This window comes from Geotrypetes seraphini, chromosome 1, assembly GCF_902459505.1.
Source record: "Geotrypetes seraphini chromosome 1, aGeoSer1.1, whole genome shotgun sequence".
Classification (NCBI taxonomy): Eukaryota; Metazoa; Chordata; class Amphibia; order Gymnophiona; family Dermophiidae; genus Geotrypetes; species Geotrypetes seraphini.
Window position 1 is genome coordinate 342,941,722 of NC_047084.1, and position 23,075 is coordinate 342,964,796.

General features: G+C 43.9%; 1 protein-coding gene across 3 annotated transcripts in view; it reads left to right on the top strand.

Moving 5' to 3' along the window:
- Nucleotides 1–22,855, top strand: part of LOC117368210 (vitamin D-binding protein-like) — a 96,676-nt gene extending 73,821 nt beyond the window's left edge. The window contains exons 4-7 of one of the 3 annotated variants that reach the window (XR_004540925.1): nt 207–424; nt 12,699–12,834; nt 19,564–19,648; nt 22,287–22,855. Coding sequence is in view for 1 of the 3 variants with exons in the window: in XM_033961631.1 (XP_033817522.1) it covers nt 207–424; nt 12,699–12,834; nt 22,287–22,298 (366 nt within the window). In the remaining 2 variants the exon portion in view is untranslated. Of the gene's footprint in view, nt 1–206; nt 425–12,698; nt 12,835–19,563; nt 19,649–21,660; nt 21,891–22,286 lie in introns of those variants that run through there. The other 2 variants (XR_004540926.1, XM_033961631.1) reach the window with 2 other exon arrangements.
- The last annotated feature ends 220 nt before the right edge of the window (nt 22,856–23,075 follow it).

Genomic DNA, 23,075 nt, shown 5'->3' on the forward strand with positions numbered 1-23,075 from the left:
GAGGGCTGATCTTTTTCCAACGTCCATGTTGGATTTTACTTTACAAAATGTGTCATTTACAGAATGTGTGCATTTTACCTTATCTCTGCTCATGCCACATCACACTGGCTTGTAACATCATTAAAAAAAACTAGCATAGTCTTTCATTGTTTCATGCATTAGTATTCCTCTTCCATGGTTACAATAATATATTTTCTTCTTCACAGAAATATATTTTCCAGGCCAGAATTTGTGATGATGCTATATCTCAGTCCAAAAATAGGGCAGCTGCTCTCTGCTGTGGAAAGATACCTGTAGAAAGAGAAATGTGCTTCAGGGGTCTGCAAAACAAGCCACCAATTAAACTGCCTCCACTAGTAGGCCACTTCAGTTATGCGGAGGAGTGTCTCACTTTCACTGCAGACAGTCAATTGTTTGCAGAAAGGTATGGACTCTGAGATTTAACTTGCAAGATAAATAAGCAAAGTTCTGAAAAACAGGAGCTACGCAGTCTTGAAAACACGTACCGATATTCAGGAAATTCTGTGGTTTATTCTCACATTGGACACCTCCCTCACAAAAGTATAGGTAACCTAGAGCCACTGTACCCTCTAAGTCGAGCGGGAGCCTTCCAACTGCATTGCTGCCAGTTGGGGGTGGTGTTTCACTATTATGCTTTCAATTGCTAGGGACAGGTAGGTCCTCACTAGAGCTGCCCAATTCAGGGAAAAACTTTTTGATTTGATTTGGCCTATTGAATTGATTTTTCGATTTGATTTGCTTTTCCTGCCCAATCGGACACTTTTTTTTTTTTTTTTCCAAACATCCTTGCGGGTGTATTTTGTAGCCTTTCCATCCCCATTTCTCTCTCCAACCCCACACCGATGCTGTGATATAAACAAAATAAACAAAAAAGTATTTTCCTCTGTTAGGTCATAGCTCACGCTCGCTAACACCAGCTCTGGCAGGATACACATTTCAAATTTGACATATTGTAATCACAAAATAGAAAATAAAATGATTTGTTTCTACATGTACCTTCCACTGCCATATCCAACATTTTGTTTCTTTCCCACTGTTTATGATTTCTCTCTATATATATTTCTCTCTCCCTGCCTTGTGCCCTGGGTCAAACCTCTCTATTCCCCTCTATACAGCATCTCTCCCTTCCTCCCTTCCATTATGATGTGCAACATTTCTTTCTCTCTCCCCATGCACCATCTCTCCCTGCCTTCCACCCTACGTCCAACATTTTTCCCTCTCTCTTCTCCATGCATGTCTCCCTCTCCTCTACCATATGCAGGATTTCCCCTCTCACCCCTTCTCTCCCTTCCTCTCCTCCATTCCAATTCTTTCTCTCTCCTCCCCATGTGCAGCATCTTTCCTCTCCTCCCACCCATTCCCCTGTGTAGCAGCTTTCCATCCCTACCAACCTCCCATCCCTCTGTGCAGTAGTTTTCCATCCCTCCCTCCCATCCCCCTGAGCAGCAGCACCCCACCAAATTTCCCACCATGAGACATGACATACCTCCGAGGCCTCCTAAGCAGCAGCGGTAGTGGCGGTGGGCAGTCAGCAGTGGCATCACTCTGACTGGGCTACTCACAGCCTGCCCCACTAGGTCTTCCCTCTGCCATGTCATCAGTGACATCATAAGTGATGCAATCCCCCGGTGGGGCAGATCACAAAGCAGCCCATTCAGAGCGATACCACTGCTGACCATCCACCGCCGCTGCCACAGCTGCTTTTGGAGGCCTCGGAAGTATGTCTGGTCTCACCAGAGGGGTGTGGGGGAATGTTGGTCACTGAATTGGTGAGTCTGATTTTCTTGGACAATGAATCAATTCACCGAAGTGAATTGGTGAACCGGGCAGCACTAGTCCTCACTGCTGAAAATGTGGTAGTGATACAGCACCCTCTACTGGCAGGAACAGTGCCTAGAGCAGCAATGTTGCAGACCTGGGAATTAAAGTGCTGGCAGCTGGGAGAACAAATGAGGTTGTTCTGGTCTCTCTGCATCTCCTCTTCCTTCTGCTTGTCCTGGGCAAATGTGGCCTGTTAACTGCCGAAGCAGATTCAGTGCAACACCTTTCTGTGCTGCAAATGAAGAGCAAGAGGAGAGAAGAAGCAGGCTGGCTGTGAATTCTTGGTGAAATAAGCAGGGGCATAAGAGGGGAGACGAGAGGAGGGGGGAGAGGGATGTGCACATGTTTGAAACAAGATAGGGAATTTCATCAACATTTCCCATGCCATTCATGTTGCTTTTAACCCAAAATGACAGGGAAAAATCTGAAATTTTGGGATTCCTCCTGTATCATCAATAATGTACACTATAGGGATGCATTTTCATATACCACCTTTCTGTGATTACAAACAGAGTGGTTTTCCATTATATACCGGTACTTATTTTATACTTGGGCAATGAAGGGTTAAATGACTTGCATGGAGACACAAGATGCTGCAGCAGGAACTAAACCCAGTTCCCCTGGTTCTCAGGCTACTGCACTAACCATTAAGCTACTCATCTACTCCAGGAGTGTGCACTGTTGACATCACCCCCAATGTTGGGGGAGGACGGGATAGACAAATTAATTAAATAAATAAAATGAAGAAGAAAAATCTACATAAAACAAAAAATTCTATAACTGACACAAACTAAACCAAATGAAAAAATGTGGCCTGCCTTGTGCCCTGGGTCAAACCTCTCTATTCCCCTCCATACAGCATCTCTCCCTTCCTCCCTTCCATTATGATGTGCAACATTTCTTTCTCTCTCCCTGCCCTCCACCCTATGTCTAACATTTCTCCCTCTCTCTTCTCCATGCATGTCTCCCTCTCCTCTACCACATGCAGGATTTTCCTCTCTTCCGTCCTCTCCTCCACTCCAACAATTTTTCTCTCTTCTTCCCCCCCCCATGTGCAGCATCTTTCCTCTCCTCCCACCCATTCCCCTGTGTAGCAGCTTTCCATCCCTACCAACCTCCCACTCCCCTGTGCAGTAGATTTCCATCCCTCCCTTCCATCCCCCTGAGCAGCAGCACCCACCAAATTTCCCACCATGAGACATGAGAATGTGGGGAGAGTGTGGTGCAGTGGTTAAATGTATAGCCTCAGCACCTTGAGGTTCTAGGTTCAAACCCTCACTGTTCCTTGTGACCTTAGGCAAGTCACTTAATCCCCCCATTGCCCCAGGTACATTAGATAGATTGTGAGTCCACCAAGACAGATAGGGAAAAATTAATGTAAACCATTCTGAGCTTCCCTGGGAGAATGGTATAGCAATTGAATAAATAAATAAAATAAAACAATGACATTAGTAAATGAGGGAATTGGGTGGGGAGGAAAGGTTGAATGCTAGAAATGGGAGAAGGAAGGCGCAGAATGCTCAGGGAGAGGTGAGAGTGTAGTGATCAGTGTTAGAAAGGGAGGCAAGACAGAAAGGGGTAAATGAAAGGATAATCCTGGGCAAGAGGTGAGAAAGGGAAGAAGGCAAGGGTGAAAAGACTAGAGAAGTTTTGAAGACCTGGGGAAAAGCAAAAGAGGAAAGGAAGTACTACACTCCTCCCTCCGTATTCACGAGGGTTAGGGGGAGAGTCGGCCTGCAAATAAGAAAAATTTGCGAATAACTTTTGGGCTGATTCTGACCCACCCCTGGACCTCACCTGGTGGTCTAGCAGTGATGCGGGGCAGGGGGATCTTCCTACACTCCTGCCCTGTGCAGAGCCATCAACAAAAATGGCTGCCGTGAGTTCCCGTTGTAGTCTCGTGAGATCATAGGAACTCACGGCAGCCATTTTTGATGATGGCTCTGCACGGGGAAGGAGTGTAGGAAGATCACTCCCGCCCTGCGTCACTGCTAGACCACCAGGTAAGGTCCGTGCACGAAGTTGCCACTAGCTGTGTCCACGGCTGAGGGCTGTGCTCCTGAGGCAGCTGCTCACTTACAATCGCCCCCTTCTCCTCCAATTGCCTCCTCGCCCCAATCCAAGTCCTGGGGCCGGTTCTGATTGATGCGGGCTGCCTCTGAGCGATTCTCTGGGAAGCAGGGGGCTCCAGCAAAAAATTGTGAATAGTTGAAACCACGATCGCTGAAACCGTGAATAGGGAAGGAGAAATATGCAAGAAGAAGGAAGATGAATTTGAGGAAAAGCAAAAAGGAGAGAGAGTTTATAATAAGGAGGAGGTGAGTGAGGAAGGGATGAATGTTGGGCAAGATGTGAAAGAGGGAAAGGAATGCTGGCAGAGAAATAAAGGAAAATGTAAGAAAAGAAAGTGGGAATGCTGGGGAAGGAAAGGCATTTCATGGAAGTAACACTGTGGTATTCTGCAGGGACCGATCTATGACCTCTGCTTTCAAGCAGGGGTGTCCTGTGGAGGTTGCATAGCCAAGTGCAGACACTCATTGTGGGGTCTTATTTGCATAAGTCAGTAGGGGCTGATGATCAGGGCCATGTGTGTAAACACATCTGCTCATGTGTAGAGCTGGCCTTGCTTTCCAGCATTTATGTCTACCCTTACTATACAGTATATCATTTCAACTTCAGTTATCGCATGTACAGAGATGATGTCCAACTGGGTTATTCCATTAGGCTTGAGGTGATAAGAAGATGTAGACAGAGTGAAAGCAGTCCTTTTAGAAACATAGAAACATGATGGCAGATAAAGGCCAACTGGCCCGTCCAGTCTGCCCGTCCACAGCTATCTCCTCAAGTTTCAAGTTTCAAGTTTATTATTTGTCTTGATTAATCGCTCAATCCAAATTCTAAGCGATGAACATTTAAAAATACATTCAATGAGGGACAAACAATATAAATTAAATAATAACATCGGGTAATTACTCAGTACATGTTCTCATTACAAAGGGTAAGATAGGGTTTTAAAATACAATTAATTAAAGAAAAGCAAAAACAAAGGATAAACACAATAGGGAATCATATAACATTAAAACATATAATAATAGAATCACTGGTCTTTAAATTATTGAATTAAATATTAAAAGCATCGTTAAAAAGAAATGTTTTTAAATTGCTTTTAAATTTTCCTAAATCCTTCTCCATTCTTAAATAAATTGGAAGAGCGTTCCAAGTCTGTGGAGCGGTTACTGAAAAGATAAACTGCCGTCTAGTATTAATAATCTTCAAGGAAGGAATGGTCAGTAAATTTTGCTCGTTAGATCTTAAAGTTCTACTTGGATGATAGCTTGTATATGAATGCTGGAGTCTTGTAAAGTAAAGATTTAAAGATAAGTAAACAAAGTTTGTATGTTATCCGATGGATAACTGGAAGCCAATGTGCGTTTTTTAGAAGGGGTGTGACATGATCAAATTTTCTGGATTTAGTAATGAGTTTTATGGAAACATTTTGAATAATTTGTAGGCGTTTGATCTTCCTAAGAGATCCCACATGCCTTTGCCACTCTTTTTTGAATTCTAACACAGTCTGTCTCTACCACTTTCTGCCGGGAGACTGTTCCATGCATCTACCACCATTTCTGTAAAAAAGTATTTCCTTTGATTACTCGTGAGCCTGACATCTCTTAACTTCATCCTATGCTCTCTCATTCCGGAGCTTCCTTTCAAATTAGACTTGCCTAGGGTTACCAGACATCCAAGAAAACCCAGACATGTCCACTTTTTAGAAGACTATCTGGGTGCCTGGATGGATTTTCCAAAACCCAGTAGTTTGGGTTTTGAAAAGCCCCAACCTTTCAGCCGCATGCTCAGAGACCCTTCAGATACGGTCAGAAAATAAAGACAAAGCTTTGAAGGGGCATGGCTAGAGGTGGAATGGGATGGAGCGTAACAGGCCATGTGTCCGGGTTTCTATGGACAAAAATCTGGTAATCTTGCCTCATGTGCATTTATGTCCTATAAGTATTTAAACATCTTTATCATACCTCTCCTCCTCCTCCTCTTTAAGTGTGTCCCTATACGCCTTATGATGAAGGCCACTGACCATTTTAGTAGCCTTTCTCTGGACTGACTCTGTCCTTTTTATATCTTTTTGAAGGTGTGGTCTCATATTCTAAATGAGGTCTCGCCAGATTCTTATACAGGGGCATCAATACCTCCTTTTTCCTACTGGCTATATCTCTCCCTATCCACCCTAGCATCCTTCTAAATTATCACATACTATCATACCCTAATCCCGCTCCTGTTTCATGCACAAAAGTTCTTCACCCCCTAAACTGTCTCCTTCCCTCAGGTTTTAGCAGCCCAAATGCATGACCTTACATTTCTTTACATTAAATCGTAGCTGCCACATTTCTGCCTATTCTTCAAGCTTCGCTATGTCCTTCCTCATGTTATTTACACCCTCAGGGGTGTCTACTCTATTGCAGAATTTGGGATCATCCACAAAGAGGCAAATCTTACCTGACAGCCCTTCAGCAATATTGCTTACAAAAATGTTAAAATAACAGGCCCAAGAACCAAACCTTGAGGCACACCACTAATAACATCCCTTTTCTCAGTGATCTCCATTGACTATGACCCTCTGTCGCCTTACACTCAACCAGTTCCTGACCCAGTCCATCCAGCACTGAGTTTATTACACACCTGTGTAGAACACTGTCAAAGGCTTTGCTAAAATCTAAATACGCCACATCTAGCTATCGCCCTTTATAGAGTTCTCTGGTCACCCAGTCAAAGTAATTGATCAGATTTGTCTGAAAAGTCCTGCCTCTAGTGAATCCATGTTGCCTCAGGTCCTGTAATCCACTGGATTCCAGAAACATCACTATTCTCTGTTTTAAAAGCATTTCCATTTATTTACTTACCACAGAAGTCGGACCTTCTTTTGTGGAGAGGGACCTAATGAGGCAAGGTGAGCTTTTCAGGTATGACAATCAGAATGTACAGGCAGAAAGAAGATGGACACCTTGAGAGCTGGATAAGTGGTAAGCTTGGGTAAGACACAAACAAGACAGACTTTCCAGAGTTTTGGGGATACAAACTGCAGGAGGGCTATGGAAGAATTGTAGTGCATGGACAATTTTGAATTACCTTTAATTGCAATTAAGCCTGTGCTAATGAACTTAAGGATTAATTGGGCTGTGATAAGAAATTGAGTTGGGATAAAATATAAAATCAGGCCCAGGGATGATATTAAAAAAAAAAAAAAAAAAGGCAGAAAGCTAGAAGCTATTTCACAAGAAACCACTTCAGGATTATAAGAAATCACATGACAAAGATTCTGTTATAAGTTTTGAGAAAAACATGTTACTGACAGGAAGAGGTTCGTGACATGTAAAAGTGGCTAGCTAGAAGAGAATTGTACAACTAACAGCAACTAGGTCAGCGGTAAACAGATAACCCTGCCCCCCCCTCCCAATAAGAACAGTAAAGCTTACTACTGCCATCTAATGCTAAAAGTATAACATACAGTTAGATTGTAGACATCAAAGTAGAGGTTGAAATAGGATTTATATTAGTAATGAGATGTGACAGATTGAAAGCTGAAACAAGAAGTAACTTTGCTATATAAGGATTTATAGAAGTTAGTGTAATATTATTTACTAGCAAATTAAGTAGAGAAATTGTACTAAGTAATAATGGGGATTAACATTTAAATAGAAAATTATAGTAGTCTATACTAAAGTTTAGGATGCTTAAGAAATACAATGATACTGAAAGTAAAATGAAATGTAAGATAAGGTAAAATAATTAAAAGCTTATGCTGGCAAGGATATACTTGAAATTAAAGAGTTGGAACAACTGTAAATGTTTTTGAGTTAGCTCTTAGGTGTAAGCCATGTGATTTGTTATGAAATTATATCAACCAATAATGCGAAATTGTATCAACCAATGGATGTGATGTGGAATTGGTTATAAAAGTGATTGTCTAAATGCTGAATCTGGAGTACAGTAGACAGGCGAGAAAAGAGCAAACTGTGCTCCCAATACAAAGACTGAAATTTAATTGCTAATAAATTTGATACTAATTCTGATAACACAGTCTTTGCCTCTTTACTCTGCAGGCTGTGAATCTTCTCCCTTTAGAAGGGACATAAAGCCTGGATCAATCACATCCTATCACAGATGATCAAGTTTAGCAGCACTTGATCAGACCACATCTGCTCTTTTCCAGTCCTCCAATACCACTCCCAACTCTAGAGAAGCATTGAAAAGGTCTACCAGTGGAACCGCCAAAACTTCCCTAAGTTCCTTCAGTACCCTCGGATGTACACCATCCAGGCTCATCACTTTGTCCACCTTTAGTTTAGCTGGCTCCTCACAAACACAATACTCTGAAAATCAATCAGGGTCTATTACACCTCCAGCCCTATTTGCGTTTATCTTCTGCAGTCTTGGTCCTGGCGCTTCAGCTGTGAAGACAGAACAGAAATATTTGTTAAGCAATTCAGCCTTATCTTTAACAGCTTCTACATATTTCTCCCCTTCAATTTTGAGTCTCACAATGCCACTTTTGCACTTCTTCCTATCACTAATATATCTTTAAAAAATGTGTCGTCCTACTGTTTTACCTTATCAGCTATTTGTCTGCTATTTGCTTCTTTGCTTTCCTGACTACTCGACCAGCATCTCTGAACTTTTCCAGATAATTTTGCCTGTCTTCCTCTTTCTGAATCTTTTGCCATTTTATGAAGCTAACCTCTTTTTTCTTACCTTTTGAGCTACTACTTTTGGGAATCAAAGCAGCCTTCCTATCCTCTTACTTTTACTTACTACCTTACAAAATGATTTTTTGCCCTTACAATAGTCACTTTCAGTTTTGCCCACTGCTTTCCTACTTCTTCCAGATGTCCCCATCAGTACCACAATTCCTTGACATAATCCCCCATCTGAACAAAGTTATATGTTCTCTTAGGTTTCCGCAGCTGGCATCATGATTGAAGCAAGTTTCCAGGTCTTGCCGCATATGAGTGGAAAGAACCGACGTTTCAGCTACCATGCTGTGGCTTTTCTCAGGGTATGAAGAAAGCCACAGCATGGTGGCTAAAACGTCGGTTCTTTTCACTCAAATGTGGCAAGACCCAGAAACCTGAACAAAGTGGGTTTATTTATTTATTTTTTTAAAGTCTAGAACCTTTGCTTTTGAATGAGCCATCTCTACACCTGGCTAAACCACACAATGCCAGATGATCACCCATTAATACATCAGAAGTATTTCCCCCATTTTTATAAGCACTAAATCTAGTATGGCCCCGCTAAATCACAAGGTCATTTTCTCTTTGTGTTCTGAGCTCTGTGTCTTTCTTACGTTATGAAAATGTCATCATAGCCCCTATCACTCTTTCTGGTTGGTGTGCTGCTGCAGATCAGCTCAAAGGCAGAGAAACTAGGCATATTCCTATACCCTTCCCTCAGCTTCTTACAGTGCTTCTCAACCCAGTCCTTGCGACATATCCAGCCAGTCAAGCTTTCAGGATATTCAAAATAAATATACCTGAAATGATTGGCATGCTCTTCATTTCCCTGGGCTGTAAGTCCTAATGTGGATCTCTGAATCACATAGCTATATTTTGGGTTCCTCTCTCACGCATGCATGAAAATTTATATGTTCTGCCTTTTATTTTGGACTATTATGGAAGAAATGCATTTCTTCTCTTGTGTTGTACTGTGTGTAGAGTCTAGCATCTGAGGGTTTTGATTGTTAGTACTTCTAGTTTGTGGGCCTGTATTTGAAGATAGTTTTTCTGTTTTCTGTATGTGTGACTGAGGCCATGTGTTCTGGTGGGGATGGAAGTCAAGAAACTTTGGTTGGTGTTGTGGCCTCAAGGAGGAAGATACACTTCTCCCTCACTATTCGCAGTTTCAGCGATCACAGTTTCGAGTATTCGCAAATTTTTGCTCAAGCCCCTCTTCCCTAGAGAATCGCTTGGAGGCAGCCCGCATCAACCAGAACTGGCCCCAGGACTTGGATTGGGGCGAGGAGGAGGAGGCGATCAGAGGAGGAGGGGGGATTGGAGGCAAGCAACCACTCCAGGAGCACAGCTCCGGTGGCAACTTCGTGCACGGACCTTACCTGGTGGTCTAGCGGTGACGCAGGGCAGGAGAGATCTTCCTACACTCCTGCCCCATGCAGAGCCGTTATGAAAAATGGCTGCTGTGAGTATCCGTGGTCTCATGAGACTACAACGGGAACTCACGGCAGCCATTTTTGATGACGGCTCTGCATGGGGCAGGAATTTAGGAAGATTGCTCTTGCCCCGCGTCACCGCTAGACCACCAGGTAAGGTCCGAGGGTGGGTCAGAGTCGGCCCAAAAGTTATTTGTGAATTTTCCTTATTCATGGGCCGGCTCTGCCCCTAAACCCCTGCAAATATGGAGGGAGGAATGTATTTGTTGGCTCTTCAGCTCTTTTGAACTCAAATCATCCCCAACTTAAAAATTAGTGACGACCACTGCCTTAGTCTGTTGGGCACTGTACTGTTGTTCCAGTGGCATACCTAGTATATATGACACCCAGGGCCCATCATTTTTTTGACACCCCCTCATCTATATGAATTTTAGTAAAAATCCAGACATCGCACAATAAGAATGTACCTAGGAAAAGACAACATCTTACATACTGCTGCGGCTGGCGCTCAAAACCATGCTATGGTTTTGAAAAGGTGGGAGGAGGGGGAGAAAATAGAAATTTGTAGGCAAAAGTTAAACTTAACCACCAAGAAGCTGGACTCTGCATACAATGCAACACCACAGAAACAGAAATAGTGATGTGTGTCCCCTAATATTGTGCAAAATATAAAGATAGCAGATGTAAATGTGAAAAACAGAGAAATAGCAATCATCACTTTACAAATTAACAGATAACGCCCACTTTTATGAAACTGTGTTAGGGTTTTTTATTTCAGGTCACAGAAGTAAAAGCTCCAATGCTCATATGATGTCTATGAGCATCAGCTTTTACTGCTGCGGCTGGCGATAAAAAAAAAAACCCTAACGTGGTTTCTTAAATCACCCCTCCCCTTTTATTAAGGTACATTAGGCTTTTTAAAATCACCGACCATTGCAGTAAAAGCTCCAGCGCTAATAGAATTCATGTGAGCGTCAGAGCTAATATCGCCAAGGCTTTATAAAAGGGGGCAAAAAGGGGGGGGGGGAATAAAACAAAAATGGAAAATACCATTTAATTGGGCTAATGCATTTTTCAATTAGCTTTCAGAGGCCAAAACCTCTTTTCTTAGGTCAGTAAAGTATACTGCTGTTATTGTATCCTGTCCTGTCCTGACCTGAAGAAGGGGGTTTTGGTCTCTGAATTAGTCAAAAATGTATTACAATTAGTCTAATAAAAGTATCACCTTATTTCCATATTTATTTATAAATATTTATCAACACAACTGCAATACTACTTTATCCTAAAACAAAAAAATAAATAGAAAATTTTTTTCTACTTTTTGTCTTCTCTGGTTTCTGTTTTCCTCATCTTCTCAACACTCTCTTCCTTCCATCCACTGTCTGCCCTCTCTGCCCCTTCTATATGGCATCTTCTCTCCTTCTGTGCCCGTTCCAGAAACTGTCTCCCTCCCCCTTCCATCTCTCCCTCTACCCCCTTTGGCCTGGCATCCATCTTCTTCCCTTCCTCCTCCAATGGTCTGGCATCTCTCTCCTCTCTTCTCTTCTCCTCTCCTCTCCTTCTCTTCCCTCTCCAACACTCCCATGGTCTGGCATTTCACTCTCTCCTTTCCTTCCCTTCCCTCTCCACACCCCACCTCCAACATTTGGCATTTCACTCTCTCCTTTCCTTTCCATTTCCTTTTCTTCCCTCATCTTCTTTCTAAATTTATTTTCCGCATCTGTCTAGATTAAATTCTTACTATCCAGAACTTAATTTCCCTTTTCACTGTGTCTACATACAGGTTGCCACCTCTTTCCCTCACCCCTCCAGTATTTCACTAACTCTATTCTCTAACTTCCATCATGTGCCCTCTTTCTTTACCCCTTCCATCCAGCATCTTCTTCTTTCTGACCTCTCCATTTCCATCCTATGTCTGCCCCTTCTGTCCACTTCCTTCCTGCATCTGTTCCCCCTCTTTCTCTCTCTCCTATCCACTTCCATTCAACATAGACTCTCCCTCTCCCCTCACCACTAACATCCAATGCCTGCTTTTTTTCTCTCTCCCTTCATCCCATTTCCATCAGCATCTACCCCCTTTCTCTCCCTCCAACCCAGTTCCATCCAGTATCCTTCCTCTTCTTTCTCTCTCCCTGCACATCATTTCCATCAGCATCTGCCCCCTTTCTCTCCCTTCACCACCCTTCTATACCAGTATCCTGCTCCCTTCTCTCTCCCTCAACCCCATGCCATCCAGTATCTTGTCACCTCACCTCTCTACTGCTACTATATGCTTCTCAAACCAGCAGCAGTGGCTGTAAACTTAAATTCAGTCATTGTGGGACTTACCTGAACTTTCCTGTGGCTGCCGGCTCTGCTCCGGAACAAGGAAGTGATGTTGGAGAGGGTGGACCGGCAGGCCCACGGAGGTGCAGGATGTCCCGCAATGTCTGAATTTAAAGTTTACTGCTACTACTGCTGGTTCAGCCCCTCCTGCCTCTGCTTAGTACACCACTGTGTTGTTCCTTCACATTTGACTCCTGTTAAAGTAGTGTTGTTAGAGAGTTTTGTGATTCTATCTTCCCTTTTTTTTTGTTTTAAGCTAAAAGAACAAGATAATAGAATATTATGGAAGTTCATTATATGTACTGCTTGCAGTGATATAGGAATATGTATTTTAACCAGTTTATCTTCTAATTAGTTACCTCCACAGTTTGGCCAAAAGACTCTCAATATTTTCTTGGGAGATGATATCAAGGATATCACGTGCCTACTTAATGATGTATGTGTCCTGCTGTAGCAAATCTGAACAACTCGAACAATGCTTTTCTTCTAAAGTAAGTATATGCACAACGATTCCTTAGAGAATAAGCAGTACAGGCAGTCCCTGGGTTAAGAACATCTGACTTACTTCGGACTCATACTTATGAACTAGGGTCCTGCTTCTCCCTTCCTTTGCCAACGCCCCCCCCCCTTCCTCCTTTCCTGTCCCAAAGCACCCCTCATTGTCCTTCCCTCCTTTCTGTGTCCCAAATTCATGCCTCTCTCCCGCAGGTGTTTACCTCCACTGGCCAGCTGCCTCCTCCCAGCTGCAGTTCTCTTTACAAAGCTGTGGCAGCAGCTGACCCGGAAGCCTTTCTTCTGATGTCAGAGGGAAGGCTTCCAGGTCAGCTGTGGGCAGTGTGTAGGAACTGCGGCTGGGAGAAGGGAGCCTTCCAGAGGAGGTAAACACCTGTGGGAGGAAGGCATGAATTTGGGCTGTAGAACAGAGAGTAGGATGACTAGAGTCATGTTGGGACACGGAAGGGAAGAGGAGGGTCGCATTGGAACAGGAAGGGAGGAAGAGGGGGTAGAGCCTGTAACTGGTGTCTAAAGTTAGGCACCTATTGTATGTCAATCAAACTTAGGTGCCCATTACAGAATCGCACTTAGTGGTGCCTAGCTTAAAACTTAGGTGTCTGTAATGTAGGCCAGGGTTTTAAAGGTCTATATTATAGGTGCCTTAGTCCTTTAGAGAATAGTGCCTAGCAGCACCTAAGTCTTTCTCCACCCTAAACACACCTATTTTGGTGTTAGGTACCGCTAGGCACCTATCTTTTCTATAATTGTGGCTAAAAAGATGGGTGCTTATCTCCCAATTAAATTTTATTTTTTCCAATTATGAGCTTGATAAAACTTATTATTGAAGCGTTTATCTTCTGCAGTCTTGCTCCTGGCGCTTCAGCTTTGAAGATAGAACAGAAATATTTGTTAAGCAATTCGGCCTTATCTTTATCAGCTTCTACATATTTCTCCCCTTCAATTTTGAGTCTCACAATGCCACTTTTGCACTTCTTCCTATCAATATATCTTTTAAAAAAAGTGTCGTCCTACTCTTTTACCTTATCAGCTATTTGTCGGCTATTTGCTTCTTTGCTTTCCTGACTACTCAACCAGCATCTCTGAACTTTTCCTGATAATTTTGCCTGTCTTCCTCTTTCTGAGATCTTTTGTCATTTTATGAAAGCTAACCTCTTTTCTTACCTTCTGAACTACTAACTTTAAGTGTCTCTTATAGAATTTCCCTCCTGCGTACCCAGCTACTCATGGATTATATGCCCAGAATGTTCCCTGGATATGTGTAGTGTCTCCAGCAAGTGTTTTAGCCGATATTCATTGATCTGCCAAATTCAGCTCATGGACATGGTCAACAGTTTTAGACGTTGACACTGTGTGAGGCTTCCCAGACCTTGCTGCATCTTTGGTCTCAATCTCCATGCTGAAAGTTTGTACACCACTTCTTCACTGTGGAGTATGGTGGACATTTGTCACACAATGTTTGCATCATACATTTATGGATTTTTTTTTTTTTTGGGGGAAGGAGTTTTCATCTGCAGGAATTGGAACTTCATGATGGCTTGGAGTTCCACACTTGAAAATTCCACGCTTTTCGTTGACATGATTCTAGTAATGCTATGAAAATAATGTCATAACATAGCATTACAATTCTACAAACTGGCAATTTGCAAAATAAAATAGCACTCTTTTTTCAGCTACAGTGGCAAGATAATACTAAGAACTTAGGAAATTGGTTGGGCTGAGAATTTTTCAGAACTCCCTCGTATATTCCACTATTGCCAGCAAATAGTTCATATAACATATAACAAGACTAGATAAAAATAATTTAGAGCTCAGGTTCTCAACACATGGTACATGTACCCCAGGGAGTATGTGCACAATTGTCAGGGGGTATGTAGCGTTGTAGGTCTCCCACCCTCCACCATCGTTTGCTCTCCCCAGCCATCCTGGACTAGCAGTGGCAGCTCACTTTGCTTTTAACTTCCACACACAGCTGCCACTAATGTTACTTTAGCGATTCCATCAGGCAGCGTTGGGGTCTTTGCTAGGCCGGCCCACCTTCGATGATGAAAATTCTTCTTTCTGCAGCCGGTCTAGCATAGGCCCCCAAGGCTGCCTGAAGGAATTGCTCTCCAGGCCTCAACCCTTTAATCTCCCTCCCAACCCCACAATCTCCCCCAGCATACAAGTCATCTACCTATGCATCGTAATTTAGTTACAATGCAGTAGGTTATTTCTTAATAATATGGCATAATTTGAGTTCAATACATTTTGGCATAAAAATCATCCTTTGCCTGAAACCATTTGACTAAGGGGCAATAAAGAGGAATTAATTGCAATATGTCTGGTAGAAAATCATCTGCTATCCTACAAGATATTATTTCCAAAGTTAGTGAACTAAGGGGTCCTAAGGTGTGCTAACCAATTTAGCATGCACTAAAGAATAGCGCATGCTAAATGCTAAGGCGCCCATTATATTCTGTGGGCGCCTTAGCGTTTAGTGTGCACTAATATTTAGCGTGCGCTAATTCAATTAGCGCGCCTTAGTAAAAGGACCCCTAAAAGAATCTAATAAACCTTATTCTATAAAAAAAATCTTTCTATATTACACCAATCATTCTCTCTTATCTCCCTTTTCTGGGTATCAATAGACGTTTAAAACCTAAGGGCAGAGTTCATTAATAATGAGGTCATCCTCTGACTGCAGCCATGTTTCTGTATGAAACCGAATTGATGTTCTTCAAGCCAGTCTCCATATGAGTTTTATTTCCTGCTGACCTACCATTAAGATAAAATCATGGAAAAGGTATCAATGAAAACTTTCATCCATGCTTAGTTCCATGGATTTAAGATTACTAGTATCTTTTAATCTTCCACCAGAATGCATTTTTCTGCAATAGTATTTTGATCTACATTTTTTGCTACCAATAATAATATCAATTAAGAACATAAGCAGTGCCTCTACTGGGTCAGACCCGAGGTCCATCGTGCCCAGCAGTCCGCTCACGCGGCGGCCCAACAGGTCCAGGACCTGTGCAGTAGCCCTCTATTTATACCCCTCTATCCCTTTTTCCAGCAGGTAATTGTCCAATCCTTTCTTGAACTCCAGTACCGTACTCTGTCCTATTACGTCTTCTGGAAGCGCATTCCAGGTGTCCACCACACGCTGGGTAAAGAAAAACTTCCTAGCATTCGTTCTGAATCTGTCTCCTTCCAACTTTTTCGAATGCCCTCTTGTTCTTTTATGTTTTGAAAGTTTGAAGAATCTGTCCCTCTCTACTCTCTCTATGCCCTTCATGATCTTGTAGGTCTCTATCATGTTTTCCAGGGAGAAGAGCCCCAGTCTCTCCAATCTTTCAGTGTATGAAAGGTTTTCCATGCCCTTAATCATTCGTGTCGCTCTCCTCTGGACCCTCTCAAGTATTGCCATAGCCTTCTTAAGGTACGGTGACCAATACTGAACACAGTACTCCAGATGCGGGTGCACCATTGCCCGATACAACGGCAGTATGGCTTCTCTCGTTCTGGTCGTAATACCCTTCTTACTTCGTTGTTGTGTCCACCAGTACACCCAAATCTCTTTCAAGGCTACTTCTCTCTAATACTAATCCCTCCATTCGGTAGCTGAACATCAGGTTTTTTCTCCCTAAATGCATGACCTTGCATTTTCCCACATTGAAGTCCATCTGCCATTTATTCGCCCACTCCTCCAGTTTGCTTAGGTCCCTTTGTAGGTCCTCACACTCTTCCACATTTCTAACCCTTCTACAGAGTTTAGTGTCATCCGCAAATTTGATAACTTCACACTTCGTCCCCGTTTCCAGGTCATTGATAAATAAATTGATAAATACATTGAACAGCAGCGGTCCGAGTACAGACCCCTGCGGAACCCTGCTTGTGACCTTCCTCCAGCTCGAGTAATGACCCTTCACTCCAACCCTCTGCCTTCTGCCTGCCAACCAGTGTTTGAACCATCTGTGCACGTCCCCTTCCATCCCGTGGTTCCATAGCTTCCTAAGTAGCCGCTCATGGGGTACCTTGTCAAACGCCTTTTTGAAGTCGAGGTAAATGATGTCTACGGGTTCCCCTTTGTCCAACTGACTGTTTACCCCCTCAAAGAAGTGCAGTAAGTTTGTTTGGCACGATCTTCCCTTGCAGAAGCCATGTTGGCTCGCTTTCATCAGCCCATTTTTTTCGATGTGCTCACAGATGCTGTCCTTTATCAGTGCTTCTACCATCTTGCCCGCAACCGATGTCAAACTGACCGGCCTATAGTTTCCCAGGTCTCCTCTTGACCTCTTTTTAAAGATAGGTGTAACATTTGCTATCTTCCAGTCCTCCGGAATCTCTCCAGTTTTTAAGGATAGGTTGCAAACTTGTTGGAGTATTCCCTCTATCTCATTTCTTAGTTCTTTTAGTACCCTAGGGTGGATACCATCCGGGCCTGGTGATTTGTCGCTTTTCAATCTATCTGTTGGAGGACATCCTCATGGCTCACCTCTATTGTTGGTGAGCCATTGTTGATTTTGACATACTATGAAGCTCATTTAAAAAAAAAAAAAAGGCCCCAAAATGTGGCATAAAGGGGCATATGGACATTTTTCTCACCAAACCCTGCCAATTTGCTATTTTTGAAACGTTCGTTGTCGGTTTACGCCTCTCGGGCAGCACCTAGGCGAAGGCGTCGTGCTATAGAGGCCGGAGAAGTGATGCCTTAATGCCTTTTTGCTAGTGGCCCTGACGCAGTGGACCTAAATTGGTGTCCACGAAACGCTGGCCGTGTCGGCTCAGATAGGCAATGGCTTATACATGCAATATATCAACTAAAGAATGGGATGCTCAAGCTACAATGAAAATTGCTTGAGATAAGTAACTCAGTTGCCTATTAAGCGAGTAGTACACTTTGTATATGTTTCAAGCTAATACTCTAAACTTTGTAAGATTGGATTTTTATCACTATATTTAAAGTGCACTTAAGAATAATTTGGACTTTTAGTACAATATTTAAGCTTCACTTATAAAAAAAATTAAAAAAAAAATTTAATCCGAGATGTGTGGCCTATGACTAGAGTATGGAGCTGTAACAATACGCTGACCGCTCAGTCCATGATAGGACTATGCGTAGGCTCCGAATCTGAGGCCATGTTTCTGAATAGCATTATGTTATAGACATAGTGTACCGTATTTTCACATAGATAACGCGCACCCGTGTAAAATGCGCACACGGGTATAGCGCGCAAAAAACACATATTTATGTACATAAATTTTTATATACCGCGCACACCCGTATACCGCGCATGCTGCCCGACTCTCCTTTCGCCCGCCCCGACTCTCCTCTGGAGACCCTGACTCTGTTTTCGCCCGCCCCGACTCTCCTTTCCTCCTTGAAGTCCTGTCCCTACCCTGAAAGCCTGATGCCCCCCCACCCCCCGATGTCCGATTCACCCCCCCGCAGGACCGCTCGCACCCCCACCCCGAAGGACCGCTCGCACGCACCCGCACCCCCACCCTGAAGGACCGCTCGCACCCCCACCCCGAAGGAGCGCTGCACTCCCACCCCGAAGGACCGCTCGCACCCCCACCCGAAGAACTGCTCGCACCCCCACAGCCTCCCCCCCCTCCCCCATGGAGAAGCTGTCTACCTTGTTTCCGGATGCCAGCAAGCCCAGCTGTTTCCTCTGCCGGCGGTCCCGCCCCTTCTCTGAGCCCTGCTGTGCTGCTTTTTCTTCCGGCGGTCCCGCCCTTTCTCTGACATCAGAGAAAGGGCGGGACAGCCTGAAGAGGAAGCAGCGCAGCACAGGGCTCTGAGAAGGGGCTGGACCGCCAGCAGAGGAAGCAGCTGGGCTGGCATCCGGAAACAAGGTAGACAGCTTCTCCATGGGGGAGGGGGGGAGGCTGTGGGGGTGCGAGCGGTCCTTCGGGTGGGGGTGCGAGCGGTCTTTCGGGGTGGGAGTGCGAGCGCTCCTTCCGGGTGATGAATCGGGCGTCGGGGGGGGGAAACTATGTAAAAAAATTTTTGTACAACGCGCAAGGGTATGCGCGGTTTGTAAAAACCACGTATAACGCGCGCGTTATATGCGAGAAAATACGGTATTCCTCATATGAAGTGGTAATTACTTTATATATAAGTATAATATTTAGCTAGGCCTGATAAGTGTCTTTTATCTGGTCCCACTGACTATCCATTGGGACCTGGATAAGGGTCAGCAGCCAATCATGCTCAGATATATCCAGATACATTCAATTCCAGTGCCCAGACATGGCATGGCATTGAATATCTGGGCATGATTCTGCCTGTAGCTGTTGACATTTAATTTAAAGTCACACAAACTGCCACCGGCTGAAGATTTCCTCTTAAAGCTCCACATTTGAAGTTTTATTGGAGATACCAATTAGAAACATAGAAACATAGAAAGATGATGGCAGATAAGGGCTATAGCCCATCAAGTCTGCCCACACTATTTACCCACCCTCTTAAGTCTACTGACCCCCTAAAGTATAATTGTAATTATACTGTCACTCTACTGACCCGCTCATTCAAGTCCTAGTGACCCTATCCTTGCAATTATAATGTCTTTATTTGAATTTTAACAATAACTAGCACAGTGGGCAATTATGCAGTTGGATATTTCGTAATTATTATTTTTACTACTGAGTACACTTGTTCCAACATAATCAAGAATGAGATGCAGCAGGAATCTGAAAGAGGATTTTATTAACATTCCCAGAATCGCAGGCGATACCAGATCTCTCTTTAGAGTCAAATCAGCTTTGCAAGCTCAACAGTCAAAGTCAAGAGGATGTTCTTAGCTGGTATGTGCCTATAGCTCCTGTCAGAAAAGAGAACTGAAAACAATAATAATAATAATAATAATAATAACTTTATTTTTCTATACCGCCATAGTCAAATGACTTCTAGGCGGTTCACATTGAAAGAAGGCTGGACAATCAGCAAATTACAGAAAGTCAGAGAAGCATGCTAAGGTTTTTCCGGGCCTACATTTCTGATGCCTATCTATGCCGTGAATCGTGCTTAATGCCACTTCTGGCATTAGCTATGCCCACAGTGGCGTTAAGCGTCTTAAAGTGCCTATGTAGATGCAATTCTGGCACCTTTTGTTTAGGCACCGGTAGGCACTTTATTTTTACCATTTTTCACCATTTTAAATAGCATTTTCTCAATTAACTTAGGTGCCGGTAGGGCACCTACTGATGCCTAAGTTTCGGTGCTGTTTATAAAATATTCCTTTAATCAGGGCAGGATTAATTCGTCGAGGGCCCCTAGGCATACAAGTACGCTGGGCCCCCTGCCCCACCCCACCCCACCATACACCCAGGCGGAAACAGGAAGCTGCATCAGAGGGAAGCTTTGGGCAAGCAGCACCGCTTGCACAATTACAGTTCCCATTGCCTTTCTTACCCGCGTTGCTTGCTTGTCTTACTTTCCGTCGAGGGTGGGGGGCTGCGTTGCCGATTGGGGTGGGGCCCGCATTGCCGATTGGGGGGGGGGGGCCACGTTGACGATCGATGCCGGAGGGGCCCTTTGCCGTTTAGAAAAAAACAATGTTGATGCCCTCCTTCATCGGGCCCCCGGCACGTGCCTACTTGGCCTATGGGTTAATCCTGCCCTGCCTTTAATGCCTTTCCTGCCTAGGAACACTCAAAATGTATCAAAAACAGAGCAGAGACCATTGATTGAACTACAGCTGGAAGGAAATTGCTTCTCGTACTAATGGGTTTATAAATATTCCTTTAACTTTAAAAAGTGGTTTTATGAAATGTTTATTCTCTGCATTTCCACAGTGACTTTCTCATTAACACAACTTCAACGAATAAACTACTGGCAAGTACTTTTGTGGGGAGAGGATAGTTATCCCTGGGGCGTTGCTAATGAAAGGTTTGTGGTCAAGCATTCCAGATCTAGTTCTAATTGAGCTGGAAGCTAGAGAATGACACGGGGAAAAAATCTGTCCCCGTTACCGCCCCGTCACCGGCCCACCATCCTCTGCACCGCCCCGTCACCGCCGATCCCTTCACCGCCCCGTCACCGCCATCCCTTTCACCGCCCCGTCACCGCCACTGCCATCCCATTCACCGCCCCGTCACCGTCCCCGCTGCATCCATATAAGCCTTTTTCCTTTCACTCCCTCCTTCCAATTTGAGCCGGGAACACTAGCGATCGCACGATCCCCGCGGCCACTACCTGCCTGCCCGGTCGATCCTGGTGTTTGGCCGGCTCTCTCCCTTCTCCTCACCTTGGTTTGTGGGTTTTCTTTTTCGGCAACCTGCGCGCTTTCCCAGGGAGCCGTACACGCGCGGCTGCTCAGTGTTCGATCTTCTGCTCTGCTGCAACTTCCTGTTTCCGGTTGCGTCAGAGCAGAAGATCGAGGCTGAGCAGCGGCGGGTGTGCGCGGCTCTCTGGTAGCGTGCGGGTCGCCGAGGAGGAGGATCTGCGGACTGGGGTGAGGAGAGGGGAGAGAGCTGGCTGGACACTGGAATCGATTGGGCGGGCGGGTGTGAGCTGCGGGGACCGCGCGATCCTTCATGCCTCACTGCGGGGGACAAGACCATTCACCGCCCTGCGGGTGGTGAATGGCCTTGTCCCCGTCGCCGCAGCGACTGCTAGTTTTCTTCCCCGTTTTCGGCGGGTGACCCGTGGCTAAAATGCGGTGGCCGCGGGTAAACCGCCACCGTGTCATTCTCTACTGGAAGCCCAAAAGAACAGAAGGAAATCACCTCCTAAAGAAAAAACAAATCTCACTGGAGCAGAACCTATTTGTTGTACAAATTCAAATAAATGTATGCAGTGTTCTATTTCCACTTAGATCCAGGAACATCATATTGTCTTGAGTCAGTGTTCGTGTGCCAGAGACATCAGAATATGTTTCATGTCTTCATCAAGTCCAGCAGTGACACCCCAAACTGGTCCAGAACCATCAGAATTTGTGGAGTTCTCATTGGATGGTGCATCTGTAAATATACTTGTTGAGCTGCAAGTATCTAAACCTTGGAGTTGGTGCAAGGGTATTAGACACCCTAGGCCAGTGGTCTCAAGCTCGCGGCCCGCCAGGTTCTATTTTGAGGTCCTCGGTATGTTTATCATAATCAAAAAAGTAAAATAAAACAGTTTCTTGATCATGTGTCTCTTTAGCTATAAATGACAATATTATTATTAAGACTTAGCCAAAAGGAAAGATTTATAAACTATAAAGAGTTTTACCTCATGCAAAATTGTCATTTCTTTAATAACACATTAACTATTTTTTTTCTGAGGCCCTCCAAATACCTACAAATCCAAAATGTGGCCCTGCAAAAGGTTTGAGTTTGAGACCACTGCGCTAGATGAAATTAGATGCTGTAAACTCATCAGTCATGTTCTAGGCGGGAGTACATAATGTTTGAAATAATTATTTTGGAATTAATTTTCCTGTTGCGCCATCTTCCTTTTCAGGTGTGCATATGAATTTGCGCGGAGGCATACAGATCAGAGCACCCGTGCAATTCTGAATTCTTCCATCGAAGCTAGGGGTATCATCAGAGACTGCTGTGTGAGAGAGGATCCCAGCACCTGCTTCTCCACTCATTTCCCCATTCTTTTCAAATAAATGGATTGCTTACTTTGGTGACAGAAGTTTATGTGCAGCTTTGAACTTAAAGCAACAAGCAAGGCGACTTCTCACTTGGACTAATGCAATTTGCTTCGCAGAGGTCTTCCACATTACCATCTCTCTCCCCTTCAATTTTTTCAAAATTCTGCCACACGACTTATGTAAAGTAATTTTTTATTCAACCAACTATTGACACAATTAGCACAAAAGTCATTTAAAATTTAGTTATAACACAACACAACTCCAGGTCCCAAACCCCCCCAACCTCCCCCCCCCACCCCTTCTATTCTGCCAGTGTCGCTATGCTCACATCACCTGTCAGTTAGAATACATATTTTTGTGGGTATCTTTTGTTTCATGAATATATCAAGGAAAATTTTTGTTGTTCACCTGCGATTGTAGCACTTTCTTTTCCAGAGATAAATAATAATAATAATTTAAAAAAATGACATCGATATGTGAACATTTCTTAAGAAAGAACTGAATATTTCATGGGGTGTCCTAATTTTTTTCACATGACTGTACATGTCTTTAAAGGCAGACCTATTCCTAAGGTAGAATTTTCCAGTTCCACAATACCACCTATCAAAATTATCTAAGTGGTTTACAATCAAGTACAGTACTTAGGAATT